A 21,645-nucleotide genomic window follows, 5' to 3' on the forward strand; every position below is an offset into this window, starting at 1 on the left:
AACATACCCTACACATCTGAAATTAAGTTTCTACCACCTATGGGGTTCAAACTAGGATTTCAAAGTGTTTCAAGGCTACAACGTGTTTGATTAGAAAATAACAGATTTTTTAATTAAAGAGACAGATCCCCCCTTTTTTTTATTCTCTTCATATGACTGATGCTTTCAACTTTTTAGCTTGGTTTCCTATAGATACAAAATATCACGAGTAATTCTTAAACCAATGATTTCGTAACTACACTTGCACATGCAAATTAGCCAGACAATCCACATACAGGGTTCTCAGCCAAACAGACAAAAGGTATTTTGGGGAAAGTGAGAAGGTGAGGCAGCTACTGAACACAGGTCTGCAGAGAAGCGAGTTCTATAAATTCTGCCACTGAAAATCCAAATAAATTCATATTGCTACCTACCTGTAAGGTTGTAAGGATGAGTTGAACAACTCTTGAGCTTGTGACACAGCTGGTGCTGCTCCCAAACTCAGCTGAGCTTGATGCTGTCCTTGTAGGGGTGCATAGATGGGGATGGGGATCTGCTGAACTGAAGCAGGCTGTGTAAAAAAGAAACCATTAAATATCCCCAGGACAAAAGTAATGCAGAAAAGCTACAGTTAAATGTGTGCTAGGATTTGTGTAACATTATACAAAATAAACAGAAAACTTCAAATCCCAAAGCTGCAAGTGGAGCTGGTGTTGCTCCCATTCAGAAAATTACGTTCTAGTTAGATTTTACACTTTTCCTTGCAAATAATCAGCAGAAACTGAATCAATCATTTAGATTTGTGCACAAAACAACTGCACAAGATTGCATGCAATTTTGTACTACACAAGTTGAATAAGCCTGCACTAACATGGCCAGATAAACACCTTCTTTGAATATGTACTTTTACATAAATGTATTTGTGAGTGAAAGCTTGTTCTCTCAACTTTCATGACAAATGCTTTCATTCTCAGGAACAGAAGAGATCAAACACTGTCTACATGCATCAAAATGAAAAGCAAAGGTAAGCATGACCTAATTTTTGAAGCCTTTTGTCCCAACTCTCCCCTGCCCCATTAGCTCATTAGTAGAGCTTTAAATGCAGTAGGGACAAGGAGGGGCGAAAAAAAGAAATACGAGATCTCCAAATACCTGAGAAAGGCCTGGTTGAAAGCCTTGCTGTTGAGCTAGAGAAGGTGGTGCCAAACGTGCATGTTGAGTATTGAACAGATGACTTGTATCCATATAAAAAGCTGGGATTTGAGCTGCAGCACCTCAGAAAAAGCAATAGAGTTAGTACCTGATTCCAAACATCTCCCTGCTACAAAGGTTTTCATCAAGAATTAGTGATGCTACTGTTGGTACTTCCCAGTGTGACGGGTATCAGACTTGGAAGAAACACAACTGAAGAGCTAGGCACCTAACCAGCTTTGGTATCTTTTCAGATTCACCCCCAGGATCTATTGGTCTTGCATATGGATCTCCAGCCCCATTCAGTTCTTGGTGGATGAGCACTAGCTCCTGGCCAAAATTGGCATTTGGGTGAAGGAATGGGAAGAACACGCTATACTGTCATGTAATTTAGATTAACTATATATAAGATTTTCTTTAAAGAGAAAAGCCATGATTCTAAATTATTGTAGCACTTTAAGAAGACAAGACTAAATCATTCTTGGTCTTTAATACAGTGATTTACAATTCTGGGATAGAAAAATGATACATTAAAAGATTCAAACTTACTTTCTGCAACAAACTATCAACACAGTATTATCTTTATATTTACCAACAGAACTTGCACACTTAGCATAAGACACAATTAGTGAGTATTTGCTTACAGAATGTTCTCTGTTATTTTGTTTTTACTGCAGATGAAACCAGAACTGAAGTCAACTTTCAAACTTCAAAACTCAAAAAAACCCAGTTTTGTGGCTTCTTAGACACAAACACTATTACCTGCTGCAGACTGAGACACATAGACCTGGGAACTTTGCTGTTGCTGCGCAATGAGGGATGGCATGCAGCTCAGCTGGGAAAAGTGACTGGCAGAAGCTAGGCTGCTTGTCTGCAACTGCTGTGGTTTCACTTTACATATATTAGGAGGGTCTGAGGTGCTTGCAGTCTTTGTACTCAGTGAAGAGGTTGTATATGTTCCAGCTCCTAGGAGAAGAGAAACGATAAATCAACAATCATAGAATCATAGAACAGTTAGGGTTGGAAAGGACCTTAAGATCATCTAGTTCCAACCCCCCCTGCCATGGGCAGGGACACCTCACACTAGAACCATGCCACCCAAGGCTTCGTCCAACCTGGCCTTGAACATTGCCAGGGATGGAGCATTCACAACCTCCCTGGGCAACCCATCCCAGTGCCTCATCACCCTAAGAGGAAAGAATTTCTTCCTTATATCCAATCTAGACTTCCCCTGTTTAAGTCTGAACCTGTTACCCCTTGTCCTGTCACAACAGTCCCTAATGAAGAGTCCCTCCCCTGCACCCCTATAGGGATAATTGTGTATAAAAATCACAAACTGGCTAAAAATATGTCAAAGCCTCATCTTTCAGCAGTCATCATCTTTTGTCTGCTGTGAAGAACCCAGGTGGAAACCAGAGCTGCTTGTGAACAGCAGCTGGACATTTGCTCTGCCTATTGCATAGGGGGTTTGATATGAGCTGTCAAAGCTTTGACTCCAAAGCAAAAGCACAAATGAAAGTAAGACTGCTATTAGCTAGATGCCAGAACTACCATCTGCTTGAAAAATCAACTTGCTTCCCTTCATTCAGCTGAACAAAATGAAACAAATAAGACAGCCAATAGCTTAAGTTTACCTCCTGTTTCAAGTGCAGGTAAGTAGCATGGGTGGAGAGATATCTTAATATTCTATACAGCTGACTGAAACATTTCAATTATTATCTTATTCAAAAGGTATCTGGGAAGATGCTGTTCAGATCCAACAATTCATACTAGCATAAAATTTCTGTTAGCTTTGCATAGAACATAATTCCAAAGGGAATCTAATCTCTTGAAAAACGTAACCAAGAAACAGTACAACAGGATAGTATAATCTTGACTTCTGGTACCTGAAAGCGAAGTTGTTGGTGTGACTGACGCCACAGGAATAGGAGGCATTGATGCACTAGAGAAAGAGCTGTAAGTACCACTGCTTGGCCCAGTGTTGCTGCTGCTGTTGCTGCTACTGCCGCTGCCACCAGCAATGGGAGATGCTGATGAGGTCACTGGTGAACTCTTATCCCCCATGTTTGGGGAATTCTCCCATGCTTTGCGAGCAGACTCCATCTGTTTAAAAGAAAATAAATTTCCTAATTTATTAGGAAGTTTCAACTAGTCAAACAGTTGCCATCTTTTTAACAGTCCTTCTTAGTTTAAAAGGCAATTCAGCCTTCATGCGAGCCTCTTTTTAAAAAATCATCACCATGATCGTGCAACTCTGTTCATGCAAAAAGCATACAGCCTTAAGCTGGAGCTTCTTATCTGCCCCAACTGCACACGTGCACAGTTCATCATCTTAACATTCAACGCTCAAAAGATAATTCACTCACACTATTTGGCTTGGTTTTGTTTGACATGAAGAGCAAAAGACACAGTCAGCAAAAGAAAGGTAAGAAACCTCTAAATATTTCCATTAAGTCCTTACTTACAAGTTATTTGGGCCATTTAAATGACACAGCCCCTTGCTTTCTTGGTAAATCATCCACTTTGAGTCACCACCAAAAATATCTAACACTTATGTCAGTAAACATGAGTAGTCAAGTTTAGATTTCCGAAGCATCTGCTTGTTCGAGAAGCAGTCACAAGCTGACACAACTTGTGCACAGTGCTTTACATGAATGCCAAGAATGCTTCCTGCTCCTTATTTCTGCAATAATTCTGAGTTTAAGTCTTCTGCGACAAGGAAAATGTAACTTCAATTTAAGTATTTTATACACAATTATCTTCCACCAAAAGTGGAATGAACTACTGGTTTACTGCAGTCAATAACCTAATTATTGCTACATTAGACAAGCAATGCCAAATCTTAACTGAGACAATGTTGAATGACTACTGAAAAGGAAATATTAATGTTCAGACTACACTCACTAATTTAAAGGCTCAAACACAGTCCACAGACTTCTCTACAACCTTCAGCTTCCCCCAGTTGAAGAAAAGGTTTTGCTAGCAGAGATGGATGCCATAAGCTAGAATTGCTCATCTGGTGACTATAAGCTTCTCAAGGCCAGGTTCTGTCTTTAACGGTATATGTAAAGGGACAAATACATACTCACCAACAAGTCTGACCTTGGATCAACAGAGCCCCATAACTGGGATTTTCAGTCTCTGAAAGTCATAGTTTTAACCGACCCTGTTTTACATGAGTTAGGCACACAGACAGACCAAACATGACTTAGGATATTTGTGCAGATGCTTCAGAAGTGAGGAAAAAAAGTAAAGCTATCTCAAAAGAAGTGGGTAACAGGTGATCAATACTTTTCCATGCAGAAAGTGGAGTTCTGTATTCCTCAAGAGAATAAAGAGTAAGGAGAAAGACTTTTTTACACATCAAAGTAATTCTCAGTTTCCCCTCCACAATATTTTCCTCCAAACTGGTTCAAATTCTTGCAGACAGGGCAAACTGCAGAACCAATTATTAATCTGCTGAATTTTGCTGAAGGTGGAGTACAGGCAACGCTAGCTCCCTTCTGAACATCACAGGCTCTGGCAAGACAAGGTGAAGTGTACTGCACTAGTATTAAGAGTAAGTGAAGAAACAGCTGTGAATGCACAGAGAAAAAGTGTAGAAACTTCTATTATGGTCAATGAGTTTTATGATGTTCTGGAGAAATTATTCATAGTAAAAGTTAACCTACGCATTGCTTTTTCCCTTCCATTTTCAAATTTTTATTAAAGAGCATATAAGATGGTCCTGAGTTTTCTAGCAGCTTTGCTTTCAGAGAACTCCTTAACAATCTCTAACTTCTTATGCCAGAAAAAAAGATGTAAAAGAGACTGATACTCTTAGAGTGCCTATGCAGCACCATCTACAGACCAGATACAGAGTAAGAGGCTTTAAATTAAGTGAGGCGTAAGAGGCTAAGACAGTGGTGTAGTTTCACTGTTTGCTTAGTTATGGGAAAATAAGAGCACTAGTTGGAGATCACAGTTGCTTGAGGCTTCTCTTCACCATTGACCCAATGGGGCCTTCATATTGCAATGATAGTCCAGTATGTATTACCCCAAAACTTAGCTGGAGACAAACACCAATGTGCACATCCTTAAGTATGACAAAGTTTAAGTGATCAGAAAAAGAAAGTCAAAACATGTCAGATTCTGGACCAGATTTGTATAAAGGAATTTAAATGGAACCTCAGAATGCCAAAGAGAGCCAAGCTGCTCAGTTTAAGATTACTTTGAATTTAATTTCGCTCAGTTCCTTACCTACCAATAGCCCCATCAGCTAAGTCCTTAAGAGTATGTCTGACTTGGTAAACGTGTGTTTGGTAAAGCTACTCCAAGGAAGCAAGAGATCTCAACAAGCCTTCCCATGAGACTGCCTCTTTCCTACATACTGTCAGAATGATGACAAGCAGTGGGAGCAACTGTGGCTCAGTTCCCCTGCTGAGTCTCCTTACAAAGAGCTTTCCATGATAGGGGACTGAGAAAAAAGGAGGGGCAAGAATTACTCCTTTATGAAGGCAGAGTCTGGAGATTTTGTTCTTTTAAAAGAATGACAGAAAACCTTTCCTCTCTGCTGCATCAGAAGTATTTTTTTAAAGAAGAAATAATTATGTTGAAGAGGAAAACACAAAGAGCAGCTCTCATCTGTGTGGACCAGAAGACAGTCTTGGTGCGTGCCTCAAAACAAGCTTTTTGCCTTCAGTGTCTGCAAAAAGGAGGTAGAGTTCCAATGGCTGGAATAGAGAAATCAGAGACAAAGCTGCTTCCAAATGCCTTTCCATTCACATTCTGGTCAGTGTTCTTCAAGGCAGCCTCGAAACATGGATTTTTTACATACTTTGTTAGCACACATCCAGGACCTGTCATTGACTGAGAGGGTGATCAAATCACTGACACCAGAACGGCAGAAAAAGAAACTGTAGGATGAATGACAGAAACACCACAGTTTGCTTTCTAACTGTGCAGTGTCACATTCTTTGCAGGATCATGCTATAGTAACATTCCTAGCTGTATTACTTGTGAACCAGATATCCAGCATCTAGTTAGAAAGCGCTATATTAAAAAAATGCTTTCAGGCGCCAGAAAGTCAGATTACGGTAATTTCTTTAAAAAGAATGCAACAGAAAACCAGATTTTTGTTAAATTACCTGTCCTTCTCCAGCCCTCTCCCATTTTTGCTGGTCTACTCTTTTAAAGTAACTTCTATTTTTTTTCAGTAAATAGTGTTAAAAAAAGAAAAGCAAAGATTCAACAAGAGATCATGAATAACTATCATCTGTAGAAAACACTAGCAAGCAGCTGCTAAATCACATCAATGAGACACAAGCCTCACTGGGACTGACAATCAAGTTTCTCCAAAGTGTTAGATCTGTATCCAAACTCTAGATTCATTTCCTCTTTTCAAAAATTAGAGAAACTAAGTTCAGACATCACTCTTCCTTAATACTAGAAGCAGCAACAGTATTTCTACCGGTTCAGTCACCTGCGGTCAATCACAAACAGATCTAGGACACCAAAACAAAAAAAAAAAAAACCAAAAGGGCCAAAACCTAGAGATACAGTAGCAAAGCTAGAGTCCAACTCTATGTTAGTGAGTTATATAATGCACACAGTCCAAAATCCAACAAAATAGGAAAATCATTAAAAATATTCTACATACCTGCTCTATGCTGGAGAGCAAAAAACAAAATACAGCACAACAAAACACATTCTGACTAGCTGATCAAACTGCCCTTCACAGACACCAACATACCACCTACATCTCATTGTTCAGAACTCTGGCCATTCAACTCAATACCACATTAACCCTGTACCAAAATCTTACAGCTAACAGAAATCAAGTTCAGCTTACCAAGCAACTCCTTACAGCCTTCAATACTAAACCAGGCAACTTACTTTCAGCTAAACTCTCAGAAACCCTCAGTCAGATTGTAATGGTTTGTCATGAACACTATGGTACAATGCTAAAATACTAGGATTTTTTTTTTCCAGGGCATTTGGAGCCAAGATTGGTTGAGATGCCAAGTGTTAATGCAAAACGGGGTTAGAGATTTATAATTTAAATGCATCCTTTGATAGTCTTGTGTTCCAGCCATCCATTTATATGCAAAAGCAGTTCAGCAGAGGAAATAAAAGGAAGGCTCTCGAGGAAAAAAAAAAAAAAAAAAAGGTTCACCAGCAAGTTCTCCATTAACTTTTTCCCCTGCATGCAAGAAAACGACCCTTAGAGGGATGTGGTACATACCTTGAGGGTGAGGTCGACGGTAGCGGGAGAAACTGGAGTTAGGCTGGAGCTCTGTTGTAGAGTCTCCCTCCTAGGGAGGGGAAGGGTGTGGGGCAGGGGCACCTGAAAGGCAGGCAACACATATCACATTCTAACTATGTCTACTACAAAAGCCCCAGAAAAGCAAAGCTCAAGCTTTATTAAGTGAGCTACAATTTCTTCAAGGCTTGAGCATTTTGCAGGGAGATTTTTATAAAATAAGGTAAAAATTTGGTAGGTGGGGAAAGGCCATTCAGCAGGTTCTGAGATGCTTGTCATCTCTCTTTAAAAGGCTGAATGAAGACTAAGGTTCTAAAATGCCCATGTCTTCTGCATAAACAAATACCAATTTTTTGCTTTGGGATTTAAGGTATAATTTCAGTTTACTGATATGAAAAATTCTTTAAGCCAGGTTTGTCCCCTTTGTACAGATGTAGTACATGGGGCACCATGACCTTGAGTTTCGAGATTCAGTTTCTGAAAAGAGGAAGCTATAAACCTCCAAAGTCACAGGACCATGAAACAAACCAAAATGGATTTGCCATCCAATAACTGAATTCAGTTATCTTCTCGTTTGAAAGATGAGAGATGTGAAACTTAAAGAAATAAACCTGACTTAATGCTATTGCTCTCTTCGCCTAAGAAAACACTTACTGATTTCCTAGAAGTTTTAAATGAAGTGGATATAAAATACTCCAGTGGCCAGTCTGGTACTTCTAACCATTTCATTCTCCATTCAGAGCACACCTAATGGACTTCCACTGGATGAGTTAAGGCTGATCCAAAAGACACAGAAATTGAAGCTTTGAAGCAGATAATAGCACAGATCCTACATGGCCAGAAGCCCTATATTCTGTGCTGGAAATCCAACTCCAACACCCCACAGGGGAGCACACACTAACATCATTAACACAAAAGAATTCAGTCTTCCACACTAACCACCAAAGGCACAAACCACAACACCACCAGAAAACCCAGCAGAAAAGTTCAACCAGTATTGCTTCCCAAATGGCTTTAAAGGATGCTGCAGTTAAGTTGAAAAGCATCTTCATAAAAACCTGAGATCCTACTGTATGATTCTTTCTTTCCTCAATCAACAAGTGAGTCACCTCTGAGCTGTAATTCTATTTCTGCTACACAAAACAACAAAAATCACAAGATCCAAGATCCCTGACATCCCAGCACACTCAAGACAAACTTGATTTCACTGCAAGTCACAACCCAGCTGGTCCTCACAATCCTTACCCTATGCTCACAGCCAGGATCATTGGTTTTATGAGGACTGTGAACATCTCATCTCCATAGCAACAGAACTGAAAGCCTACTGTCTGCTTTCAGAAATCATGAAGCTGCTCCCTTTACATGCAGCTGCTGTTGATTTCAGGCTACAGCTGAGAACTGCCCTGTTTGTAAAAGCCTTTCTTCAAACTCACCCATAGGTCTTTGCTACTGGTACTAGATTCAAGTCCAAAGTGCTGCTGAGAGCACACTTCTTCATTTAGGCCTACCTTTTAGCTTTTTTTTTTTCTGAATTGCCCCTACCATCTCCATTTTCTGTGCTCTTTAGCCCATTTTGGCTGATCAGAAGGCAAGAAAATACCTGAAGAATTCCAGAACAGATACTAATCAAAACCAAATCCACTCCACAGTAAAGATTACTGAGCAATGCAAATCTAGTTAACATGAAAGAAACCCTAGTGACTTGTTTACTGAAGGCACTATTTTGTGCTTTAAAGTGTGAAAATATTTTCTTGTCTTCAAAGTCAAGATGATCACTGCAATAGACTTACGTTCGTCACCAAAGTCTCCTCCATTTTTGTACTGCTAGTAGCCACTGTGTTAGGATGAGAAGAAGGTGTAGTGTAGTCTGTTACAGACTCCTGTGAAGAAAAATAATTCCATTAAAATATCTCCCTTACCTAAATTAGAGTTCAATTTCTTGGACAGATGTCAGCCTTTCTACAGGAGGAGTTCACCAGGCAACAGAAGATAAGAATTTCATACCATTTCTTTTTTCTTAGAAGGCATGTCCAGCAAATTTTATTGCTGAATTGCTACTGAGGTCAGAAGAATTCTTGGGATATACAGTTTGCCTCATGACCTCATAAATGTATGTCTGCAGACAAGCAAAAATACAATCTGTAAAGCAAGAATATACAGAGTGAAGTACTGCCTGGACACTATGCACTGAACTGCTGTAGTGTAACCAATTAGCCACCTGTAGGCACTCCTAGCCTATTCAAAAAGTAAAATGTATTAGCTGAAAGCTTTCTGCAACTTAAAATAGAGAAATTTCTTGGGTAAACCAATGACAAGTAAGGCCTTCCAGATTAAAAAGAACACATCGGAATGGCCGCAATTTGCAAAACAATTTTTCTTCCTTTAAGTCTTCTCTCTGAAAGTGACAAGTCACAGTTTCTCTGGATGGTCAAGTCTATCTTCTGATTTCTGCACTGGGCAGTGATTTCAAGAAGAAAAGGACTGAAGTTTACATTCTACCCAGAGTCTTTCCTTGAAGTTTATTTGTCACTGTTTAAGTAGACCTTGATGTGCTCAATGAACAAGCTACAGTTTCATGGACCTAACTGTAGCCAGTGGCTATTTCAGTTGCAAGTATAAACTGTCTGATCAAAGTGTCTCATTGATAACACTGCCAGCTATCTAAAGAATGACCTACAATGAACAAAAAGGCACTGGTACTTTTGCAAAGTCATCTCAAACACTGGTTTTTATTTCTTATCACTGGATATCTACTGAGCATATTCTGGACAGGCAAACAGGTGTTACCAGAACCTGACCCAGAAACTTTGTTAGACTAAAAGTGTGACCCTGAACTAGCCAAGATCCACTCTCTAGAAGCACTGCAAACTCCAAAGTTTTCCATGTCTGAAGTCCAGAAAAGGCTCCATCATTTTTACAGAATCAAACACCAAGAAGTAGCTGAAGAACAAATTAGCAGCAGAACTGTTGATGAGTGCCTGGACTTCCCAACACATGATTCTGAAGGCACAAACCACAAAATGCTTGTTTAATGCATCCAAGCAGTATGATGGAAAACCACTAAGAAAGAACACACTCAATGTATTGCTCAAGTCTAAGCTAATGCCTCCTAAAAGAGCAATTAAAGCACTAAGATTCTAACAAAGAATCTTCCTTTAAAGGAAGAGCTCACTTTGGTAAAGAAATAGGACAAGATAAACCATTATTAAAATTCCTTCAAGGTCTGGATGCAATTTTTACAGGGTCTCAGCACCAAGATTTCTTACAAAAGAAATCAGATCGAAGTACTGCTAACTTTCTCAATTTGGAAGTGTATAGCACAAAACTGCCTTTTCAGTAGAATTAAAATCTAACCACCATATCAACTCTGACACCTTTAGAAGTATATGTACAACACTGAACCGTCCTGTAAGGATTGCTCACGTGCTGAACATGCAGGTAAGACAGTGGTTTAGCCACCAGAACTGTAGTTTAACCACAATCTTTCATTTACTAGTACATTATGTCTAGGAATCTCTGTTTTATCACCATAAGCTTCTATAATTCAATTAAAATGATTCTCCTCTACAACTGTTTTACTGAAGAAACCCCCTTATTATTATAAACCAGTAACAGTAATAATAACTAGGAGAAAAAAAAAGCTGTACACAGTTTTTTTGGAGTTATCTGCAAGTTATTTATACCTGATGAAAAAGAACAAGCAAGCTTTTAGTAACTACCTACTCTGCCCCAGAAAGAGATCACAAAACCTGAAGTGACTTTATGAACAAAAGGACAAGGCAGACCTCAGAGCTGACCTTGCTATAAAGGATCAGTGTTTTATATGAGATTAATTAGGTATTGACTTGTTCCCAATTTACATAAATCACCCAAGACACTCAAAATTTATTCTCAAGTACAGCCTTTGTGCTTTTAAAAGCATCTCTGTAAGACTGTTACAAACTCCCTGTGAAACATTTCACTGCCATGTCTGTAACCAGGTATTCACTGTTCCTGTGATTTGAAGGATTCAGAACCTTAGGCATGGGGTAAGGTGTTTTACCCAATTCAAAGACTTGACACATCACATTGCCGTTACTGCAAAACATATTGCAAAACCCAAGAGCCAGCTGCAATTGCTTTGGAGCATCATGCTTATGTTCCAAACTTAAATATCTCCCGACTATGAGCTGATTTCTATTTATACAATTGCTAAGATAAAGCAGTTTTGTATGATTAATTGCACATGATTTTAAGATGCTTGTTCTGGAATGGATACAGTTCTGTTACAAAACTTCTGCTTCTGAAGGAGGACAGCTGGCTTGACTTCTATAGACATTTAAATCACCAAATACACTAAAGAAAGTGTGCCTTCCTGAAAGCTGAGCAGCGGTCTCCGAAAAGAGCATTGAAGAGTGTCAAAAGAGAAATCATTTAGGTTTGCTAAAACTTCAACACTTGACATTGGAACATCAGGTTAAAGATGTCATCGCTTCTTCTCTGATTAATGAATGCAACAGAGTACAAAGACAATAGAAAGCAGTTGTAATACAAATAATTATGGGAACACCAAGGCCAGGACAGTATCTGCACCCATTTTAGAAGTCACTTTAAAAAGTAGCGAGGCTGGTTTATTCCTCCAGTACGTAGATGAAGCTCATCTTATCCAATAAATCTGCAGGTTGTTGGTTCAACTTCCATAGAATATAAAATATGACTGACCACCCAACTCTTTTGTAGAAAAAAACTTGCTGATGCCCCAGGAACTACTCATGACAGACGAATTCAAAAGTAAATCTGAAATGAGGCAGAAATACGCCTATTATTAAGTGATTCTATTAGCAACCACTTAATAAAGAAATTACTGGGAATGTTCATGCCCAGCACAAACTGGAAGATTTCCTTTCATTCTGGTCTTCCCTCCCGAAGACAGGAGCTTGGCACTTTGAGCCTGTGGTAGTTCTAAGGCCAGAAAGGCACAAAATCCAGACTTCCCTTTTGAAGATCTTGTACTTCAAAAACACAGCTGCAGTGCGAAAATTATACTGATTTTAGCAGAGCTACTGTATATCAAGTTAGCCTGGAGTAATCAACAAAGATATGTTTCCTATTCTGTATGTGACTTAGAAGAAGCATCTCCTCTGATCTTGAGCTCTGGTAACAGGAGCTTGAAAGACAGTGAGAAAGAACATGACATCTACAAAGAGCCCTGTTACCAAATACTTGAGCAAGCTGGTGTTGACAGCTCTACATTTCTGATTCTGCATCTAAGAGGGGCACGTTATCTGCTTCCGGTACCCTTCACATTTACTTACAAGATGGAGACTACTATGAAAGATGGGAAATCCCAGCACTTATTTTTTTTACATATTTGCCATTCAACTGAAAAACCAAGTTTGCTTCTACCACGCTGGACACAAGTATCTGCCTTAACACCTGCTCTGTAAAACTTCACTGAGATAGCATCTTCTGCTTGCATGACACCTTAGCAAAAGAAAATCCAAAACTGTCTTTCCTCCCCCGACAATGACAAAGATAAATTGTAAGTGATCTACATTTCAGACTCCTTTAACAATAAATATAACTTCTGCAGATGATCAGTTCTCCTAAATGGCATCAGGAAATTTCTGCTTAAGACTAGGAAAAGGAAGATTGAGACAGCATGCAGCAAACTCAAGCCTAAACTCACAAAACTGCTTTAAAAGCACAAAAGTATTTTTCTTTTGCCAAAGCAGATGTAACTATTAACTAGTAGCTAGTCAAACTGCAGTTTCTTTACATTTGAGAGATGACAGCCATAGTTCTTCTCAACACAATGGTGCTGCAGTGAAGGCAGTCCCTGCACAGATCCTTAGGCAAAAAGGAGAGCACCCTCTGTGGATGTTTTTCAGGCAGTGCTATCACAGCTAAAAACTGAGCTGTAGAACAATGAATCCTGGCAGCAAGTCACCATCTCACTGTTAACCAGTTAGAGAAGGCAAGATAGTTCCATGCAGACAACTATGATGAGTCCTCAAATCCTGAAAGAGTTCTGCAAGTGGTATCTTAGCAATATCCAAGACACCAGGAGCTGACATACAGACCTTTTAGGTAACCAAGAAAGCCTTATCCAAGCCTTTAGCTTTAGAGATTTCTTTTTTTCACAGAACAGCACTTAATTCACAGCTTCAATTCATCCATGCACTCAGCCAATGACTGCACACACTATCCCAGTTCTGTACTAAAAATCAAGCACTCATTTTGCATATATCACACACGTGAGTTTACAGAATCTGCCTATACCAGGCTCCAGCAGTACTCTGCAGCATGGCTCAGGACAGAGTTTTCACATTCATAAGGCAGCAAAAAAAAAGTTTTAAAACCTTCCAAGCTGATCTTTATACAGGGGCATGAAAACAGCATGTCTCTGTACCACTTCTGGCAAACTGTTCAATTCAAGCAGTACCACTATGTTTCACATCTGCTATTCAGTGGGCTCTGCTGTCCAGGTACCATCAGGAGGCAACCACATGTAAATTACATCACTGCAGTAACACTTAATATATAGTGCTCAGTAGTTTGTCTGTATTTTTCTTACCTTTGTGTTTGTTCCAAACTCTGGAGCAGACACAGATATCATTGTTCCTATTTCCGTGCTTAGTTCACTTGCTGCTTTGGTTTCCTTTGTAGTGACAGGTTCTGGACTTCTGACAGAGGTGGGAGATGGCTTCTCCTGTCCCTCAGGCTCTCCCTGTTGGGCATCCTTCACCTTCCTGTTCTTTAAAGAACGCTCTTTCCCAATAGGACCAGGTTTATATTCTTTGTTTTCTACTGGACTCAAGTCTGGAAGCTAAGTTAGTGTTAACTTGTCAGTTATTTCTCCCCTTCTGTGTCCTATTCCACAAGAATATTTTAACATGCTTAAAATAATTCTGTTCAACAAAACTTTTCTGAAGAATAAGCATTTTCTAACAGATAAATAATTTAAGGCTAAGTTAGCAATATGCACATGAAATGCATTCATTTTGGACATTAAGAATCTAAACTCTCATTTACAAACAACACGTTTCATGTGAAGCGACAGTCTTCGCCTAAAGATCTAGTTAAAACCTATAGCAGAAAGCCAGCTTGACTCTCCTTAAAAGAGAAGCACAACAAAGTATAAAAGCCACAAGACTTCATATACATACAGGTTATTTAAATTTTATGGGAATCATGATTTTGCAGGGCCCCAGGAAACTAGAACAGAAGACTCTAACTTCATTTAAAGATATCTTGATGTATGGATGTTGGCAGCATTTTTTCGTAGGAACTGAGCTCTAAGAGGATAGCCAGGAAAAATAAAACACCTACACACAAGTGCTGCCTGATATTGCAGAGACACCATGGCTGGAATAACTGCTGCAATTCAGGAACTCCTTTTTGTGCAGCTGAATTAAAGCAGAATGAAGGGCCTCAGGAAACCTGAATGCTCTGCCACATCCTTCCTGGCTGAGATTAGTCAGTCCTATTCACTACAGAGCAGCTCAAAAATTCCTTAAAGACAGTCCTTAAAATCTTATTCCTTTGACAGTGGAAAGAGCGAAGCTACTGGTATTATATATTATACTGGTCTCTAGAAATATAACGAGCTGCTTCAGGAGTTAGATGAAGACCCTTTACAATACAGTTGTCTTTGGGGAGGTTGGAGTTTCCCTGGAGGTATTTGGTACCCTCAGGAGGTCAGCAGAGACTAGCTTTCTGAGGGAAAGAAACCAACAATAAAAACAGATGCCTGAGCTCTGCAGTGCAGCCATCAGGAACATTAGACCCCCCTCAACCCAAGTAGTTTTTGCTCTAACAGTTTACAGAGGCAGAAATCTCTCCAGACACTTTAAGATCATATTTGGAAAGGTAAATAGTTTTGTTTCATGTATGGTCCTCTTACATAGCCTGTATTAGTTCAACAGTAGTCCAGTCTCAAACATAAATTTGTATTTAGGCTTCATGGTGAACAATATCACAATGAGGGTAGTGGGTGTGTAGGAACTGTTTGTTTGTTGGGCTTTTTTTTCTCGTCAGCAAGACAGTTGAAGGATTACAGCCCTCTCGTTCAGAAGAGTGCACAGAAATGTTAAATCCCAATGAATTTACCATTTAGTCACACATTTGTCTTTCAACAAAATCTACATGATTCTTAATAGCTATAATAAAGGAGAAAGAGGAACTTAGTGTAAACTCTCTACATATTTAACTTCAGGGCTCAGCATCTTTAAGTGATTTCATAGGGGCAGTTTTAAGCATGCTGCTAGTATATCTGAGGTATGGAGTTTTAATGTGCTGGGTTACTACAATTCACCAGCAGTATTAACTACTGCCTATTTCCCTGCAGTATCAGTTTTATATTTTGCAATAAAAAACATGAACTGCAACATACCCACTGAATGCCTTATGCAGTAGAAGTCAAATTCATTCTGTGTGTGACTGCACTTTCAGATTACAGCATTTTTGGGGGGGAAAAAAACCCCAAACCAATCCAAACACAACCAACAAAAGAAACATCCGATCTTCTAGAAAAACTAAATAAAGGACTTTAATTATATCAGGACTGCTGCCAAATCTCAGACATCGACAAGGATTGAAATAGCTAGTTTTGTAAGTCACCAGCCAAGTTCATCTGCTATAACCATCTCTTTCTGGGAGTAAGAAGCTGGTGCTGTGTACTAGAAATGCATAGGTAAATATGCACTGGAGGTGGAAATAACAGGAAAATACATTTCATTAACCTGAAAGATCACCAAGTGTAATCTAAATGATAGGAGGAGAAAGTATTACTCCTTATGAGTGTAACGGAAACACAAGATGACGATAATGACCAAATGGAGTGCCTAAATCTCTGAAGGGCAAGTGACTTTTTTTTTTAGGTTGAGATAAATTTGATTAACTATTTAGTCTTCCTAGATTAGCTGCAAAAAAATAAATTAATTATCCAGACATCGGCATTAGAATTTGAGACTTCAAATTAGCGGCCCCCACATTCTTCCCTTTCCTCAAAACACTACTTTTCCTAAAACTTGATGTATTACTCCATCTTGGTAACCTGGCTACAAAACTAAGCAGGGCCCCATGCATCATTTGGAGGAGGATGAGGCAGGCATGGTGGCAGGAAGAAATAGAGAAAACTGTGTAGATGTAGCCAGGGCAGAAACAGGATACTTGCTTCAAAACTGCTTTCAAAACCTGAGTGTAGTAAACTCAAGAAAACACCAAAAATCCCAAACTACAAAACAAAACTGTAACACTCCACCACATCCACAGTCTCCCAACAAAGCTATGGCAAATCCGTACTTCCATCCCTGCTCTAGCCACATACTTTTCTCCAAACACAGAATCAACGGACAAACTCTGCTAGGCGAGGATATTGTTTACTTACACCTGCTTCTTGAACTGAATTCCCTGTCTTCTTTGCAAGGACCAACTTGTTGATTGTTTTAGGAAATATAAAAGGGAAATGTAATTTTTATCAGTTTAGTCCTAAGTGAAGGAGTACTCTATTCCATTATTTGCAACCTCTTTTCCCTTGAACTTCTTGAAGTTTAAAGGTCTGTACCAAAGATAGGACCTTTTACCTTTTGTGCTTTGATGGGTCCAGCCCGAGGCTGTTTCTGTCTTTGCTCTTTTGGCTCTGGTAGCTTATCAGTGGACTTCTCAGAAAGTACAGGGACAACTTCATTGTCACTGCCACTGGAAGCTGGGGCTCCAAACTGAATAGTTTCTATACCAAGATCAACTCCACCTTCTTGCCCAGGCTTTGTTCCCTAGTTAAAAAGTAAACATTAAACACATTTTAAAAGTTTTCTAGATCAGTACAATGCCAGTGACTCAGAAAAGAGCACAAAATATGCCCAGTCAAAAACCACTAAAAGGGTACTTTTATCTGCTGCCAGCAAAAGTATTATTTGTAACTGCAATACATTTGTATGAATAAACTATCTATGAATGTGTAATTCCTCCTCCTCAAGTTCCAACTGTTCATACAAGCTCAAAAGTAAGAAAAAAAAGCAGTGAAGAAATACGTAAAAAAGATCAAGCTAATGAATTGATAGAGAAGGGGGAGAGGGACAAACGCCATATTAAAATGTCCAGATTCAGGTTCACAACATTCTCCTGAAAATTCAAGAATTAATGTTCAAGAGGAACAATAAGAAATTAAAGGTTTCCAGATCTCCTTATGCAGTTAAAATGGTCTCCCCTAAGAGTTATGTCACATTCTTACTGTCTGAAATAAATTCATGACCTAAAAAGCCCAACAAAACCACAGGACTTCTAATGTAAATTTAGGGCTATGCAAATTCCATGGGATAAGTAGGGCTAACATAGAAGGCAAGCATCTACTGCTTTCTGTACCACTGACTTAAGAAGGGACACAAAATATTTAGTTCCTTGGAGACATCCTGTTTCCATCTACATTACTGAACTACACAAGTGTTCACATGCAAACTAAGCAATATTTTTACTTTAAAAATGCACTGAATAACAGTTATCATCAGAATATGTGAATGGCTAGGTTTTCATTACAGAGAAATGTTTTCCTATGTTGCAGTCATAAAAGCAACAACCTGTGTATCCTGTGTTTCTGTACTATCTTCCAACTTCACGGAATTCTACATGTATTAGTTTAATTAAGTGCACGTCTGAATAAAGGGCCAATCCTAATGAGATATAACTGGGGTAAACTTCATATACAGCTACTCTTCCCTTCATTCTTACCTCTGGAGATGTAGCTGAACCAAAAGATGTCAAAGGCTTGTTCCAAGCACTGACGGAAGGTGGCTGAGGTGGGCTAATGGGTCCCACTGACAATTAAGAAGAGAGAGGATTAACCCTGCCCTCAATGTTGCTAAATACTTTTGACTAAAGTTATCAATTGACTGAGAATTAAACTATAGATGTTTATTAATAAGCTTTGGTGAAGAAACTGTTAACCTATTTAGCAGTTAACAATATGCTACCTATGTAGCTGTTTCCAAGTGGCGCAATCGTCGTGTTTAGAAATATGATCAAGCCCAACAAAATTTCTGAAAGGAGTGACAGCTGCTCATTCATAGTGAACAAAGAAAATATGTAAACCACTGAGTAATATTGTACTGCAAAAATCTCTTTGCAGAGGTATTCATAGGTTACAACACTGCACTTGGGAATGCTGCCCTCTATTCCCTGCGCACAATACAGGTAGAAATGAGAAATCAACAGAGAGCTGTCAATCAGCACTCTCTAACTACAGTGCTTACCCTATCCCAAATCTGAAAGACACAACTTACATTTTTTGGAGAGGTCATTTAGAACTGCTGAAGGAGGCACCTTGTTTTCCCATAATTCAGCTCCCAGACCATTGTGAGCCTGAGTGTTTTGCAGAACTTTGCCTGACACTGTGTACTCTGGGCTGGCTGTTCCTCCTGCAGCCTGGTTTGGTGGCTGAACAGAAGCTGGTGGCTGACCTGGAGTCTGCGTTGTACACGGAGGCTGTGCCTGAGCTTGTGCCTGAGCTTGTGCCTGCTGTGCAGCTGCAGCTGCTGCCTGTTGCTGCTTTTTGGCAAATCTGGGTGGGAGCTTGGAATTCTGACCTCGGCCTTTTTCACTTGATCCTTTCTTGGTCCACACCTGTAAGCAGAAGCCAATTTTATTCTAACAGCTGATAACTCTGTACAGACAACCAACTGTACATTGTGTTGTAGCAAAAACCAAACTAATTAACCCTGGCTTAAAGAACTTAATTTTTTAGGGGTATTTAATTACAGGAGCAATGATTTCTCATCCATTTTTCTCTTGGGACCAACCAATATACAAGCAATAGTATAAATCTGTATCACAGTATGAAAAATAGTGTTTTCAGTTTGCTAGTTTCACCTTCCCGGCAGTGCCCAATCAGGAAGCACAGAACACGAAGATGACTAAATAAAAATTAGTATTATTTACTAACTGTGAACAACTTCATATTAATACAAGTATCTAATTATATTTTATAAGTTGAAAATACAATTTCTTTGGAAGGAAGATACTGCACACTTCACAACATTCCCAGTACTGCAAGGACCTCTTCCCCACTATAAATGCTGGTCTTGTACCTGCACTGTTTGTTCTTCCTTCTTTCTACGCTCTTCATCTTGCAGGCGTTTTTGTTGCTTCTTAGACACCACTTCTGTGAAACCATCATCATTCAAGTTAGATTGGGAGTCTTCAACTACTGTCACTTCAGGGTGATCATCAATGATCACAACACCTACAGAAATATAAGTAAAGGTATAGATGCTGTTGTTTTAACGGCTTCAGATGCAGCGCACCAAGCCAAAATCTGCTTTAGAGTGGAAGCTATTTCCCCACAGATATTGGTCCTGATCAGAGGTAAGCTTCTGCTTGCCAGAATACTTTGATGTTGAGCTTGAAGACAAGGAGTTAATCCTTAAGAACTGAAAAATTAGAGGTTCCTGTCCAAGACTCTTGATGAAGTAAGAACACTTCATGAACAGCCTTCCTCGCATATTAGCTATAAAGGATATCAGTGATATCCACTGCCCTTGTTTATGAAGGTTAAGCAAATTAAGAATGTGGTGGAAAACGGTACGAATGATAAGAGTTAAGATCAGGTGATAGAACAAAATTGCTCTTATCTTTATTGTTCATAAAAATACACAATGAGATTTGCCACTTCAGAGGCACACACATTAATTAGATATGACAAAGGTACCAGTACTCAAGTACATAATTATTTTGGTATTTAAAAAAAAAAAAAAAGATCACTTTCCTGTAAGCTTTCAAACATCTAGCTCTATATGTGGCAGATCTAGCAGGATTACAAATTCTTGTCAGGATATTACCAATACATACTTGCGTAATTATTAAGATCAAATTGAGACAAGGCATCGACTTTTTCCTTAGGTTTCTTTGGACCAGCCTTAGGTTCTTCTCTCTTTTTGCTAGTTGCATCCTTGGTGCTCTTTTGGCCTGCAGGAGTAACACCTCCATCCTCCTGATGCAAAGAGTTGCTGTTGGTGGGATCAACGCTAGGCACAGTGGCTGTCTGCTCTTCAAATGGTCTACATTAGAAAAAAATTGAGTAATTATCAGCCACAAAGAACACTCAGGAAGGAGCTAACAATCTAACACAGACCCTACTTAGGGCCGTGCCTACTTTGCAATTTCTTAGTAGGCACCAAGCTTTCTACTTTCAGCTTTTCAATGGGAAGCAGCTTAACAGCAAAAGCTGTCCTGGGGATGTATCAAATGCCCTGCTGCCAAGAGGAACCGCAGGAAAAAAACCCAAAACATGATTTTAAGGTCACCTCTGGCTTGGTCTATGTAATTAGAGGTACCAAAGCTCAACAAGGATGCAGTTCAGTATACTTCAACTGCAGTAAATCCTGACATGAAAAAAAAAAAACCAAAAAAACCCTGACCCAAACCAAACAAAAAACCCAACAAAACTAAATCAAACCCCAAATAAACTAAAAGCATACAGTATGCAATGTGAGCAAATATAAACAAGGTACAATATACTTACTCCACAGGCTCACTTCCCAAAAGCTATGTGAATCCACAAGTCAGATTTGCAGCATTCTGTCTTTGCTGTGGAACCCAGAATACCCACTTTTTGCTTTAATATCTCCATTAGGTGACTAGCCAATGGAACTCTTAATAGATTTAATTTGGAGGTAAAAGCACTGATCACAAGTTTTTAAGCTCAGGCAAAACCTGAATTTAAGACTACAGCAACCTACAAGCACAGGAGTCTTAGAGTACAGGGTAGACATTCAATGGAAGAAGTTCTTGTCCTGCTTCCCACTTACCAGACTACAATGCAGTGTGGCACAAAAACAGTGGGCAAATAGTAGCATTAGGTAATTACCAAGTGTCAGTCAAATTTAGCACATAGGAAAACAAAGTTTAGTCTCAATGGCAAGCATTTCTCAACATGTCTGTTTATGTAAGTGAGTGATCTTAAATGCAATGCAGCAGTTTATGTATCAGCTGCCAAACCACACACATTACCATTCTAGTTTGCATCCAAATCTTGAAAAACATAGCTCAACTCATGCAGCACTGTAATGTCGATTTTTAATTAGGCATTTCTAAACACTGCGCATACAAGAATACTCTCCTCTTAGCTCCATGTTCCAAGTGTCTGCATACAAAAAAAACCCCAAACCCCAAAAACACTCCAAAAGTACACAGCCACAGATGCATGCGTTTCTTACTCCTTTCTGCCATTCTACGAATCTAAGATTACTTATGATTTTGGA

The 21,645-nt window shown here is 39.2% G+C and overlaps 1 protein-coding gene across 15 annotated transcripts in view; it reads right to left on the reverse strand.

The window, feature by feature from the left end:
• PRRC2C (proline rich coiled-coil 2C) overlaps positions 1-21,645 on the reverse strand; it is a 77,293-nt gene that overhangs the window by 13,264 nt on the left and 42,384 nt on the right. For 6 of the 15 annotated variants that reach the window (XM_034064172.1, XM_034064164.1, XM_034064162.1 and 3 more), the window contains exons 17-28: positions 20,234-20,442; positions 19,474-19,628; positions 18,670-19,009; positions 18,119-18,204; positions 16,978-17,166; positions 13,968-14,219; positions 9,202-9,291; positions 7,394-7,495; positions 3,057-3,273; positions 1,933-2,136; positions 1,132-1,253; positions 414-550 (exon numbers count right to left, since the gene is read on the reverse strand). In XM_034064172.1, the coding sequence (XP_033920063.1) occupies positions 414-550; positions 1,132-1,253; positions 1,933-2,136; positions 3,057-3,273; positions 7,394-7,495; positions 9,202-9,291; positions 13,968-14,219; positions 16,978-17,166; positions 18,119-18,204; positions 18,670-19,009; positions 19,474-19,628; positions 20,234-20,442 (2,103 nt within the window). The remainder of the gene's footprint in view (positions 1-413; positions 551-1,131; positions 1,254-1,932; positions 2,137-3,056; positions 3,274-7,393; positions 7,496-9,201; positions 9,292-13,967; positions 14,220-16,977; positions 17,167-18,118; positions 18,205-18,669; positions 19,010-19,473; positions 19,629-20,233; positions 20,443-21,645) is intronic. The other 9 variants (XM_034064174.1, XM_034064173.1, XM_034064171.1 and 6 more) reach the window with 4 other exon arrangements.

Source organism: Melopsittacus undulatus, chromosome 6, assembly GCF_012275295.1.
Source record: "Melopsittacus undulatus isolate bMelUnd1 chromosome 6, bMelUnd1.mat.Z, whole genome shotgun sequence".
Classification (NCBI taxonomy): Eukaryota; Metazoa; Chordata; class Aves; order Psittaciformes; family Psittaculidae; genus Melopsittacus; species Melopsittacus undulatus.